The sequence below is a fragment of the Oryctolagus cuniculus genome, chromosome 4 (assembly GCF_051225735.1).
Source record: "Oryctolagus cuniculus isolate XC-2025 breed Fujian yellow rabbit chromosome 4, ASM5122573v1, whole genome shotgun sequence".
Classification (NCBI taxonomy): Eukaryota; Metazoa; Chordata; class Mammalia; order Lagomorpha; family Leporidae; genus Oryctolagus; species Oryctolagus cuniculus.
This window is the reverse complement of record NC_142870.1, coordinates 110,842,372-110,856,184: the sequence shown is the minus strand read 5'-3', so window position 1 is coordinate 110,856,184 and position 13,813 is coordinate 110,842,372. Positions and strand designations below refer to the sequence as shown.

The 13,813-nt window shown below is 40.2% G+C and overlaps 1 protein-coding gene across 15 annotated transcripts in view; it reads right to left on the bottom strand.

The window, feature by feature from the left end:
• The window catches only part of MECOM (MDS1 and EVI1 complex locus), a 591,497-nt gene that overhangs the window by 291,551 nt on the left and 286,133 nt on the right, over window positions 1-13,813 (bottom strand). For all 15 annotated transcript variants that reach the window (XM_070072545.2, XM_089330973.1, XM_070072547.2 and 12 more), the window contains exon 2: window positions 8,850-9,187. In XM_070072545.2, the coding sequence (XP_069928646.1) occupies window positions 8,850-9,187 (338 nt within the window). The remainder of the gene's footprint in view (window positions 1-8,849; window positions 9,188-13,813) is intronic.

The window sequence follows — 13,813 nt, the reverse complement described above, 5'->3', positions numbered from 1 at the left end:
CTCCCATGGAGTTGGGACACAAGTTGACTGGCTAATAGCCACAGAAAGTACGTGCAGACACATCACCTACACATAAGGAAAATCATAAGAATAGGTGTGGCAGGAATGAGAGCAGAGGTATCAGTAATCACCATCTTCTGCCCACCTTGACCTTAAGAGGAAGGAGCCTCCCTTCCTGAATCAACCACTGTTCCTTGTTTAGTAGCCAAATCCAGACACTGGGTAGCCCAGAGAATGGGGAGGGGCAATATTACATAAAATAATCTACATTACTTAAAAAAAGATCAAATGATGAGTCCTGGATTAAGAGAAGAGTCAGAGAATTTTGGTAACAGAGTCTTTGAATGACCACATGAGACATGGAAAGAGTAGGATAGTGAATGGCAGGCATAGTTGGGAAGAATGGATTTGAGTGCTGCAGGATGTTATAAATAGTATCCTACTTTGGTGTTTCTGGGAAAAAATTTTGATTTGTGGTATCTGGTTGCTTTTTTCTTTTGGAGGGGTAGGTGTTGCAGCCCTCTTACAAAAAACATGGTAGCCACTGCAAAGGCACCCAGGTTTACACAGATTACACAGAAAACACCAATTATCAGCTACAGTACTAGTACATTCCAAAAGGATCAATTTTTTAAAGAATGAATACTTACTTGAGGGTAAGGGCTTGCTATAAGGGCATGCAATGTGGGTTAGGTCATGATGTTCTACATTTTTCCAAAGAAAACACACAAAGGCCAAGAAGTACAGAAAAGGTGCTCAGTATCACTAATCATCATGGAAATGCAAATCAGAACACCACGATGAAATAGCACCTCGCACAGTTGGATGGCTGTTATCAGAATGTCAAAGATAAAAAAGTGTTGGCAAACCCTTATACATTATTGATAGAAACATAAGTTGGCACAGTTTTTATGGAAAACATTATAGAGGTCCTTCAAAAATTAAAAATAGAACCCCATTTCTAGGTATATATCCAAGGGCAATAAGGACAACTTTTGAAGGGTGTCTACATCACCATGTTCATTTGAAGCACTATTCACAATAGCCAAGATATGGAATCAACCTAAGTATATATTGACAGACGCATGGATTTTTAAGATGTGGTATGCATAAATACAATGAAATACCACTCAGTCTTTAAAAAGAAGGAAATCCTGCTATTTGTGACAACACAGATGAACCTGGAGGACATTATGTTAAACAAAATAAATCAAACACAGAAAGGCAAATAATACTACATGATCTCACTTACATGTGAAATCCAAATAAATAAATAAAACCCAAAACTCAAATTCATAGAAATAGAATCAAATTGTGGTATACAAGGATAGGGAGGTGAGAAAAATTGGGAAATGTTCAATTCACAGGACACAAACGTGCACCTATAAAATGAATAAGTTCTGGAGACTTAATATAAAGTGCTGTGACTGAGTTGTTAATAATAATGTATTAGAGGCTCAAAATTTGCTGAGAACAGAGTTTAAGTATTTTTACCACATACACCCAAAAAGGTAACTGTCAGGGGACTCCAAAAGTTCATGCAAGATAAAATTACAGATTAAAGTTATTTTGGTAAAAAAAAACTTGAAATAAATGCAGTTTTTCATAATATATATTTCCATGAACTTTTTAAATGCTCCTCAAATGTGAGGTGATAGATACCTTAGTTAGGTTGATTGTGGTTACTTTCTTATAATGACAAAATATATCAAGACATTACATTGTATACCTTGAATACATATATTTTTTATTTACCAATTATACCTTAATAAAGCTGAAAGTATAATTGATAAAACAATAAAGATATCTGGTGCATATCTCCAAAATCCAAAATTACCTCATTTTCTTTTATTCCAAAATATATATTATCTTACCATCAAGCCCCTGCACCTGACCACAGTTGTTAGTGGAAGGTTGTGGTGACGGCGGTAGAGGTGCTGGCTGTTTCTGTTCCAGTTAACATATCAATTGCATATTTCAATATGTAGGATGGCACTGTAGAACCCAAAATCAAGCTTACAAATGTGAGAATGATTTCTTTTCAAAGTATATACACAAGGATACCGTCATTGAAATATCACATTTCAAGATTACTAGACCAAAATGTATTGTCAAAGCACGGTGCAAGACTGTTCAATGAATTTCGGACTCCAGTATAATCACTTTCCACTATTACTTGCCAGAAACCCAGTTACAGAATTAGATCATCCCAGAAATAACTGCACTTCTAGGAAACAAGAAGTACAGAAAAGAGCAATGATTTATAAAAAGCAATCAATAAGGGCCTGAATTGTGGCTTTGTGGGTAAAGACACCACCTGCCATGCTGGCATTCCATTTGGGCACCAGTTCATGTCCTGGTTGCTCCATTTCTGATCCTGCTGCCTGCTGATGGACTGGCAAGCGTAGTGGAAGATGGCCCAAGTGCTTGGGCCCCTGCCACCCAAATGAGAGACCCAGATGAAACTCCTGGCTTCAGCCTGGCTCAGCCCTGGCCACTGTGGCCACTTGGGGAGTGAACCAGTGGATGGAAGATCACTCTCTGTTTCTCTCCCTCTCTCTGTGAATCTTTCAAATAAATAAATATTTTTAAAAACAATCAATAAAATATAATAATTGCACTATCTAATGGCCCTATGCTATATTTGTATTTTAGCCAAGCTTGTTTTTGTTATTGTTTACATTTATTGAATCCTTCTACCAATTTTGTGCTTCAGGGGTACAGAGCATTTTTTTTAGGCATGTGTATATTTATAACATCATTGACAGGTCACACAAAATTATCAACTTAAAAACTGATCTACTATAGATACACTGGATTTTGAGTGTAGTCTGCAATTTCTTTGGCAGGGCCAGACAAATGATTTTGTGGGCCTTATATGGCCAATAGGCTGGACATTTCCTAATCAAGTCTCAATTTATCCTCACAACAACTCTGATTGGATAGGTAAAATTACTATCCCCACATTACAAAGAAATAAATGAAGGGGAAGAGAGTTTTTCCAAATCACTCAACTAGCACAAGAAGCCTGAAGAGGATCTGACGTTGAGAGGCCTCACTTCAGAAGCCTACCTGTTAATTTATTTTTTTTAAAGATTTATTCTATTTATTTGAAAGAGAGTTACAGAGAGAGGTAGAGACAGAGAGAGAAAGTCTTCCATCCACTGGTTCACTCCCTAGATGGCTACGACGGCCGGAGTTGCGCCAATTCAACGCCAAGAGCTTCTTCCAAGTCTCCCATGTGGGTGCAGGGGCCCAAGAACTTGGGCCATCTTCCGCTGCTTTCCCAAGCCACAGCAGAGAGTGGGATCAGAAGTGGAGCAGCCGGGACTAGAACTCGCACCCATATAGGATGCCAGCACTTCAGGCCAAGGCTTTAACCTACTGCACCACAGCGCCGGCCTCAGCCTACCCGTTATTACTACATCATGTGGCTCTATGCTATCATACTGGCTGCATTCAGAGGAATAAGTGAGAAACCCCTCACTTTTAACCAACAAAAATTTCTCCCTCATTCAGTAACTGTAATGCTCAGACTCTTGAAAGGAAGTATTCTGGGGTGGCCATTCGGCTCAGCATTTAGTTAGTCTCCAGGGACACCCACATCCCATATCAGAGTGCCTGGTTCAGAGTCCCAGCTCTGATCCTGATTCAAGCTTTCTGCTGATGTATAACCTGGAAGACAGCAAGTGATGCTTCAAGTTTCTCTGCCACCTACACGGGCAATATGGATTCAGTTCTAAGCTCCTATATTTCTCAAATAAGCTGTTTTGAATTATCTACTCAGTTTGTATGTTAGAGAAATAGGATGCGATTTATGGATCAAAATATATGGTCACATTGAATAAGCCATAGGTATCAAAGACATCATTTGTATGACTTTCTCTCAAGCTAGTATTGGTTTTATAAAGAGAAACTTTTAAAATCCTATTAGAATTTGGCAATGATTGCCACTTCACAGTGTAAGTGTGAAGCCTGGCTCAGCTATGGCCGTTGTGGGCAATTGGGGATTGAACCACTGGATGGGAGATCTGTGTCTGTCTGTCTGCCTTTCTAATAAATATTTAAATTTCTTTTTTGAAAGGCAGAGTTACAGAGAGAAGGAGAAACAGAGAAAAGGAAAGATCTTTCATTCACTAGTTCATTCCCCAAATGGCCACAAAGGCTGGAGCTGGGCCAGTCCAAAGCCAGGAGCCAGGAGTTTCTTCCAAGTCTCCCATGTGGGTGCAGGGGCCCAAGCATTTGGGCCATCTTCCACTGTTTTTGCTGACACATTAGTGGGAGCAGGATCAGAAGTGGAGCATCTCTCTGTCTCTTTCTCTCTCTTTGCCTCTCTCTGCCTCTCTGTAACTCTATAGCTCTGCCTTTCAAATAAATAAAATAATAAATCTTAAAAAAATAACTAGAACTTGAACTGACATTCATATGAGATGCTGGTGCTGCAGGTGGTAGCTTAACCTGCTATGCCACAATGCCAGTCCCTAAATAATTTCTTAAAAACATTCTATCACTAATTATTTTCAGGTCTTAAAAACAATCAAGCACCCCCAAGTCTGAAAATCTTTTTGTTAAAGACAAATCACTTATGCTGTGAAGTGGCAATCATTGCCAAATTCTAATAGGATTTTAAAAGTTTCTCTTTATAAAACCAATACTAGCGGAGGGCGCCGCGGCTCACTAGGCTAATCCTCCGCCTTGCGGCGCCGGCACACCGGGTTCTAGTCCCGGTCGGGGCGCCGGATTCTGTCCCAGTTGCCCTTCTTCCAGGCCAGCTCTCTGCTGTGGCCAGGGAGTGCAGTGGAGGATGGCCCAAATATTTGGGCCCTGCACCCCATGGGAGACCAGGAGAAGTACCTGGCTCCTGCCATCCGATCAGCGCAGTACGCCGGCTGCAGCACGCTGGCCGCGGCGGCCATTGGAGGGTGAACCAATGGCAAAGGAAGACCTTTCTCTCTGTCTCTCTCTCTGTCCACTCTGCCTGTCAAAAAACAAAACAAAACAAAACAAAACAAAAAAAAAAATACTAGCTTGAAAGAAAGTCATACAAATGATGTCTTTGATACCTATGGCTTATTCAATATGACCATGTATTTTGATCCATAAATCGCATCCTATTTCTCTAACATACAAACTGAGTAGATAATTCAAAATAGCTTATGAGAAATATAGTCAATTCTTTAATAATTACTTAAATACGGCACTGAAAGATGTCCCCAAGTTATATTATCTTTGACCCCTCTCTTTTAAAATTTTTCTTTGAAGAGGCTATCATATTTCTTTGATTCAGTTGAATTATATCACAACATGGAACAGTTATTATTGACCCATTGGCCAAATGAAAAAACGCAGGGGCTAATCAATTCTCAGTAGTTTCCCTGGAATCATACAGTTGGTGGCAGAGGTGAGACTTAACCACACATTTCTAAATTTCAGACTTCACATTTTTCCAAGGACCTCCCAAGCCACATCACCCAACATTCTTTTTTCCTTTTAAGATTTATTTATTTATTCGAAAGTCAGAGTTACACAGAGCGGGAAGGAGAGGCAGAGAGAGAGAGAGAGGTCTTCCATCCACTGATTCACTCCCCAATTGGCTGCAAAGGCCAGAGCTGAGCCGATCTGAAGCCAGGAGACAGGAACTTCTGGGTCACCCACGTGGGTGCAGGGGCTCTCTGCTATGCCCCACCTGTGGTGCCAGCATCCCATTTGGGTGCCGGTTTGAGTCTCAGCTGCTCCTCTTTCAATTCAGCTCTCCGCTATGACCTGGGAAAGCAGTGGAAGATGGCCTAAGTGATTGGGCCAGGGCACCCACGTGGGAGACCCGGAAGAAGCTTCTAGCTCCTAGCTACTGATAGGACCAGCTCTGGCCATTATGGCCATTTGGGGAGTGAACCAGTGGATGGAAGACTTCTCTCTCTCCCTCTCTCTGTCTGTAATTCTACCTTCAAATAAATAAATAAACTCTTTTAAAAAACAACAACAAAAAACTTATGGGACACAATCAAGGTATTGAACTAGGAGGATAGAGCTGTTTAAGCTCTCAAGGAAATTTTGCTATATTAGGGAAGCTGGGGAATAATCTGGATATTGCACAGTGTTTATAGTTTGTTAGTAATTGCATTCACCTGTCCTGGCAGGACAAATGTAGGCAATACTAAATTGTCACTAGGAAGGTCATTAATGGCGGCATGGAAGAAGAGAACTTGAAGAATGAATAGAAACTCACTAAACATAGGGAAGACAAGGAAGAAGAGTTTATAACGAATGGGCTTTACAGAATAGGGAAGCTACAACTTAGGCATGGTTGGTATAGGACAGAGTAAAGCTGATATATTTTTTGGCTTGGGCAACTGGGTAAATGGTAATTTATTAAAACAAGAAATGCACAAAAAGGAAGGCTTTGTGGAGAAAAAGACCAAGGGCAGTACTGGAGAAAATAATGGTTTGTCCTGTTATGACAGGCAGAGCTTCTGCAAGGCAGACCTTTAGTGCAGACTCTGATGCACAGCAGGGACTCAGTAATTGATTGCTGAACCTGGATTTCCTGTTTGTGCTTCTCTCTGAGGGTACCTAAGGCACATTTTTTTTTTTCTCCTTCAACACATCATTGTAAATAATGAAGAAGTATCAAAAAGAGTCATCACACTAGTTAATCACAATTATCTGTCTAACCAAATAGGAGGAAAATCAAATACAGTTGAGGTCAAGTATGACAGGAGGACAATTAAAAATGAACACACAGGAGTGGGGTGAGATGCCTTTGTGAAAGTTCTTTTTGATCATGATTGGATTTCATATTAACTAGGGTAAGAGAAAAAAATAGTCAAGAGTCAAGAACTCAACTGCTTCTCAAAGGAAACCAGTTTGCCAAAACCACAAAAAGCCCTTTCTCTGGTTTGATTCATTGTACCTCCAGAGCAGACGATCCACATGCCCAAAAGGGAGAATAAAATGATGAAGAAAACTACTGAATTGGCCATCAACCTAATTCTTGAAGGAGAAAGAAGGACTACATGATCTTTCGCCAAAAAGTCATGAACTATTTTATAAAGGTATCTTGAATTACAAAGCAGTAAAACAACTCCATTTTGACATAATGAAAAGAATCATCTTACATTTCTCAAGGTAAATATTTGCCTGTGTATCTGCTGAAGACATTTTACTCTAAAGAGAAAAAAAATAATTATTTTTAAATTTCCTCTAAATGCGCAATTTTCCCCAGGTTCAACCCCCAGTCCATGGGTATTATGTTTAAAAAGGCACAGTCCTGCATTTACCAACCTCCCTGTAATTGCAAAATGATTCCGTTTATTAAGCCTCGGTTTATTCCAAGCCTTCTGGATAATCTTGACCAGTACTGCACTTGTTGTTTAACTCTGGAGATTTTGTAATAAAAGTTTAATGAGTTACTTATTATTAGAATGTTTATGGCCATTATTTTAAGGTGAACAATAATGACGTAAAGTTCATACGCATTTGGTTTAAAACGTATTCAACTCACATATCAGTTAATGGTACGGTGACTTTTTAAAAATCTCTTATCAATAAACGTGTCTAAGGGCAGTGTAGCTGAACTACAACTTTCACTGGGACTGTGGCTAGGAATGAAACTAAGGAAGGCTTTCTCACTTGTGATCATGTCAGATCTAGGTCTTAACTTTTGCCATTTCAAATTCGAACAAGAATTGTTTTTATGGTGACATTTTGAACAGATTTCACACAATGGGACACACACAAAGCAAGGAGTCAAAGTGTTGAGATTAAGTTCTGAAGCCACAGCATATTTATTTCTGTTTAAAAACTAACCATATATTCTATTAATGAGCAAAAATATTGAGAAAATATAACAAAATAAATCTAGTTTACCTGATTTTTGTCTAACTGAAATACTAGGAAACCAAAGGTCAATCACATCTCCAAAAGCACCTTCCTACCCATGTAAAAATTGCCTACAAGACTTTCAGAGGTTATATATACATATATATGTACAGTATATATACACACATATATGTACAGTATATATATACTGAATCTGTACAAAAATTATAAACTCAGAAGAATCATAATCTATTGAAATAAAATCAACTTAGATTTTGAAATCAAACCATAACTTCTAATTCTTAGTTGTCAGATGAATTCTATCCAAAGTGTGAATATGACCAAAATCAAGCACTAATTTTCATAACCACTTTATGCTGTCATTTTTATGCACAAATTACTTATTAAATCAACTCAAACATAAAGAACCATCTTGGAATTCAGTGATGAGTGCAGTGTACCCTTTCTGGAAGCATATAGAATTAAAACAGGATTATCAAAGGGATCCAAATACATTAGGAAAACACAGCAAAATGGAAATTTAAAATGAAAGTAAAACCAAATTAACTCAGAGCCACAAAAAAAAAAAATAGTGTGCAAATGTTTTCCTCCTATCTTTCATGTGCCTCCAAAAGATAAAATATAGTAAACATGTCAAAATATTATTTGTTTGCTAATGCCATATGCTATGTACAGCAGGTCATATTTGATATTTCCAAAAGTTAACTATAAAGTCACATTTGTTTTCTTTTTATTATCATTTTAAGTTTATGCTATTCTTTTACTGTTAATTTGGTTGGTTTCCCTCCCATCATGCTACTCTTTTAGGCAATACATTGTTTTTAATCAAGAAGTGAGAATTGTAAGGGAAGTTCATTCTTAAATACTTACTTGTTTTATGACTACTTAATTAATGTCTTCTTTACATATCTGAATATGTATGCGTATATATATATGTGTGTGTGTGTGTATGCATATATGTGTGTGTGTGTGAGTACACATATATATAAATTGACAAAATATGTTCTTACCTCCCATCCATAACTGGGGTCTTTCAGGTCTGATCTCTGCTCTCCCACATAAGGCCCGAACTTTTCACCTACTTCAATCTTCCTTTTGGTCCATATTCCTAGTCCTGCTCCTGGCATATTTGACTCTCGAAGTTCAAAGTCAGCAGGAATGGGAATATCATCAGGGATGTAGATGGGGGCTTTGTAAGGAGAGCCCTCCGTCGGAGTGAATGCGTCACTGGACGTGGCTGGAGAGCGTGGCTCTTGAATATTGCGGGAGGCAGTGCTGCCTACTCCATCCGCATCTGGCATTTCTTCCAAAGGTATTTCAGGGGAGTTGCTGTATACACACTCATTACCTGTGAATAAATAAGAACTTTGTAAATTCCTACTGATAGAGAAGAGACAAAATTCCACAGGGGTGGTTACCTTATTATATTGTTGTTCTTTGGAGGCTAAATAGGAAAATTACAAAGTTAAAAAGTGCCTTCATCAAAAGCTCTGCTATTCATAAGTGGGAGAGAGGTGGGGATTAGGATCTCTGTGGTTTATCTGTGGTGAATTCATAAATCAAATGAGCTAATCCTCAACTGCCAATACTCTCCTGGGCCAGCTCAATCCATTATCCATCTGGGAAACAATCAGCAGCTTAATGACTGGTCCCAAGAAAGTACAGACAAGAAGTAAACATATGGGTAACTATGAACTATGCTAAATTAGGAGCAGACAAGATTAAATAATTGACTAGAAAGTCATAACACGCAAAGGTAGCTCGGAACGGAGAGTCATCAAAGATTCCAAAGGCTGCCATGTGCAACAAGGCTTAAATTTGTGTGTGGCTGGATTTTTACTGGAATATTAATTTATGTTTGTTCTTTCTCTTTTTCCTTTTCCATTTCAAACATGTCACCAAGCTCTTGGTATTCCCTTCCCTCAGTCACTGATTCAGAGCAGAAAGTGAAAATTACTGAAAGCTAGTGCTTCCTGTGGATATTTGTAAAAGCTGAAGACATTAAAGAAATAGGATGGCTGGCTGGCGCCGTGGCTCACTAGGCTAATCCTCCACCTTGCGGCGCCGGCACACCGGGTTCTAGTCCTGGTCAGGGCACCGGATTCTGTCCCGGTTGCACCTCTTCCAGGCCAGCTCTCTGCTGTGGCCTGGGAGGGCAGTGGAGGATGGCCCAAGTGCTTGGGCCCTGCACCCACATGGGAGACCAGGAGAAGCACCTGGCTCCTGGCTTTGGATCAGCGGTGCGTCGGCTGCAGCGCGCCGGCCGTGGCGGCCATTGGAGGGTGAACCAATGGCAAAGGAAGACCTTTCTCACTGTCCACTCTGCCTGTCCAAAAAAAAAAAAAAAAATTTAAGAAATAGGATGGACTTTTGAAAGGGGAAAAGGAGTGAGGGAGGAGCGCCTTTAGGTGCATCAGAAAGAGTTTTCTCCAGATTGAGAAGTGGTGGAGCTCAGATGGTCTCTGCATAGACAAGAGCCCTAAGGAGGGGCAAGCTTTTGTGGGAGCAGCTTGTAGAGGAACTAGGAGGGCAGGCACTGGGTGCAGTCTCCTCAAAGCAGCAGAGCCCCACAGTTGGAGGAAATGAGTGCATTGTATGAGACTTTAAGCCCTGTATGAAAAGAGAGTGGAAAGGATAATGGCTGAGCTTGAATTTCCCACCACCAATTGGAGGGGATTTCAGCTGTCTTAAAGTAAATAAATACATATTTCTTGTCCACCAGGATTGACTAAAAGTCATACCAGATTTATCTGAGACATAGAACTTCAAGAGGAAAACTAAGAAACACAGATTAAAATAATAAGGGATGGATTTCACCCAGAATTGTCCAAAGGTAAAATGAGTTGTCTCCAGTTACCAACAAAGGGGTTCTAATATCAAAGGACTTCAAAAAAATCTTGGAAAAATAAAATCAAAAGATAAGCTTATATTGTTGCAAAAAAAATTTGAAATGTATGTTTTTTGTTTTTTTTTTTTTTGACAGGCAGAGTGGACAGTGAGAGAGAGAGAGACAGAAAGGTCTTCCTTTGCCGTTGGTTCACCCTCCAATGGCTGCCACGGCCGGCGCACCCTGCTGATCCGATGGCAGGAGCCAGGTGCTTCTCCTGCACCATGGGGTGCAGGGCCCAAGCACTTGGGCCATCCTCCACTGCACTCCCTGGCCACAGCAGAGAGCTGGCCTGGAAGAGGGGCAACCGGGACAGAATCCGGCACCCCGACCGGGACTAGGTGGAGGATTAGCCTAGTGAGCCGCAGCGCTGGCCCGCTTTCTTTTTTCATGATATGCATTGCCCATGAACTTTGTGAAGATCCTTCAAGTAGTCTGGATAACCACGAGTTACAGATGATAGGGAGGAATTTCAGTTTTAGGTTGGTGACCAAATTGGGTAACCTTTAATTCCTATCAATCCTGCAGTTCTGTGGACTGTTAAAGTCTTTCCAGATCGTTCACTGGACTAGAGGGTAGAAGACCAGGGTTCCTGCCCTAATCCTTTCTGTGACTCACTATGGAAATTAACCATAACATTCATTAACAACAGTTCATCAAGTGATGACTCCTGCCCCATAAAGTTTTGCAGAGTACAAAATGTCAGTACATGTGGAAGTATCTTCTAATGACGTGCATGCTTCTTGATTCAAACAGTGAGATAATGCCATTAAAACAAGCCCCAACCTTTTACCTATGGGACATAGGTTCTCAACCTGCAAGGACTCCAGCATCCAACTTTATATGGTGAGATACAGGTCCTTAATATGCAAGCTCATTATCACTCAAGTTCAGCACCCCTAAAATCTTATATTTTATCATCTACCTTGAAATCAATTATCCTCCCAACTTTTCTGTTTCCGTTAGTAGTAGCATCTTTCCCATAATTTTCCATGTTTGAGGCTAACATAGACAGTTCCTCTCCTTTGTCTTCTATTCCAGTCACTAAATGATATATGTTCTTGAAAGAATTTTACCTTCCTCCAATTCTTTCAATCCACATTTCACAAGTGAATTTTCTAATAGTCCTCCAGACAGGTCCTTAGATCACCAGTGTCCTTCCACCATCCCTCAACTCTGAGCCTGTACAACACTGCTGGATTAGCCTGCCTCACACACCTGTTTTCCTACCCAACAGCCTCCAGTAACACTCAGTGTGTTTGATAGTTGTAAAGTATAAACCCCTTAGACTTGAAATAAAGTCTCTCATTTTAAAACCATTCCCCCTTTCCACCTGAGTCTCAGTACTGTTCAGCATGAGACTCCAGGCTAGAATATGCTTATCCCTGGCCTCCGAGCTCAGAAAACATTTCTTCTTCAGTGCTTCCTGCCTGGCTACGCTAGCTCTGCTTTTCCATCCAAAAAACGTTTATTCACCCTCCAAGGTCAAGTTCTAACTTGTCTTATCACTATCCCGTTTAATGCAAGTATCCCCTTTCCTTCAGTTCTTACGTAATTTCATCCCTGGGTTTGGTAATCAAATGGTGTGCACTGCTGCTTAAGGTTTCATGGGTTTGAGTCTTTATTTCCCCAACTGGAAAGTGGGCCCTTGAAGGGAGGCATCAGAATTCTCAGGCCTTAGGACTTCTCCAAGTGATATGCACATAGATGTTTAATGAATACTTGTTAAATAGATAACTAACCTAACATAGCTTTTTATTGAACTATTAAACCAAGTCAATATTTTTCTACCAAATATAGGAAACTCGTTTGATTCTAAAAGGCACTTTTAAAGCATAGAAATAGAACACAATCGATTACAAATTTTTCTCCAAATCCAACATCAAAAGAAAATATTTGTTTCAGAGGAATAGTCTTCATAATCCAAACAAACTTGATAAAGTACATCTAATTTTATCCTTTAGGGAGAATTTGCACTTTAGCCTAATATTCAAAAGATCACTCATGGTCTTGATACAACTAAAAACATTTTAATAATCTTTTTAGAATTATAACATTCAACTACAGCATACAGAAAAGTACTTTACAAATTCTTAAAAAGATTTATCTCCTCTCATGAGGATTTTGTTTTTCTGGAGAAATGCTATCAACCGGAAGATAACATGTATTCTATAAACTTGTCCATGTAAGTAATAGGAAGCAAAAAGACACCTGAGGAAGTAGAACAGTATTTCTCTGGTAATTACCACTTAAGACCAGTAAAATGTACCCTCTTTCCTCAAAGGGTGAAACAAGCCACATTGTCAATTCTACCAAAGTAATCTCACACAGGGTTAAGCTGCATCTTGTGACATCTATATCAGAGTGTCGGTTCCAGTCCCAGCTGCTCTGCTTCCAATCCAACTTCCTACTAACGCATCTGGGAAGGCAGCCAAAGGTGGCTCAAGTATTCGGATCCCTGCCACCCATGCAGGAAACCAAGATAGAGTTCGTGGCTCTTTGCTTCAGCCTGGCTCAGCACTGATTATTGTAGCTACTTGGGGACTGAACCAGTGGTTGGAAGATCTTTCTCTCTTTCTCTCTTTCTCTCTTTTTCCCTCTCTCTTTCTGTTCTTCTGCCTTTCAAATAAATATTTTTTAAAAAAAAGAAAAGGATAGCCGGTACCACAATTCACTAGGTTAACCCTCCGCCTGTGGCACCGGCACCTCTGGTTCTAGTCCTGGTTGGGGCGCAGGACTCTGTCCCAGTTGCTCCTCTTCCAGTCCAGCTCTCTGCTGTGGCCCAGGAAGGCAGTGGAGGATGGCCCAAGTGCTTGGGCTCTGCACCCGCATGGGAGACCAGGAGGAAGCACCTGGCTCCTGACTTCGGATCGGTGCAGTGCGCTGGCTGTAGCAGCCATTTGTGGAGTGAACCAATGAAGGAAGACCTTTCTCTCTGTCTCTCTCTCTCACTGCCTAACTCTGACTGTCAAAAAAAAAAAAAAAAAAGATAAATACAAAAAAACTCTGTACCCTCCAGTGATCCATGACCCCTGATCACTCACAAACTCTCCCAATGCTTGAACTAAACGAATGCATTTAGATTTC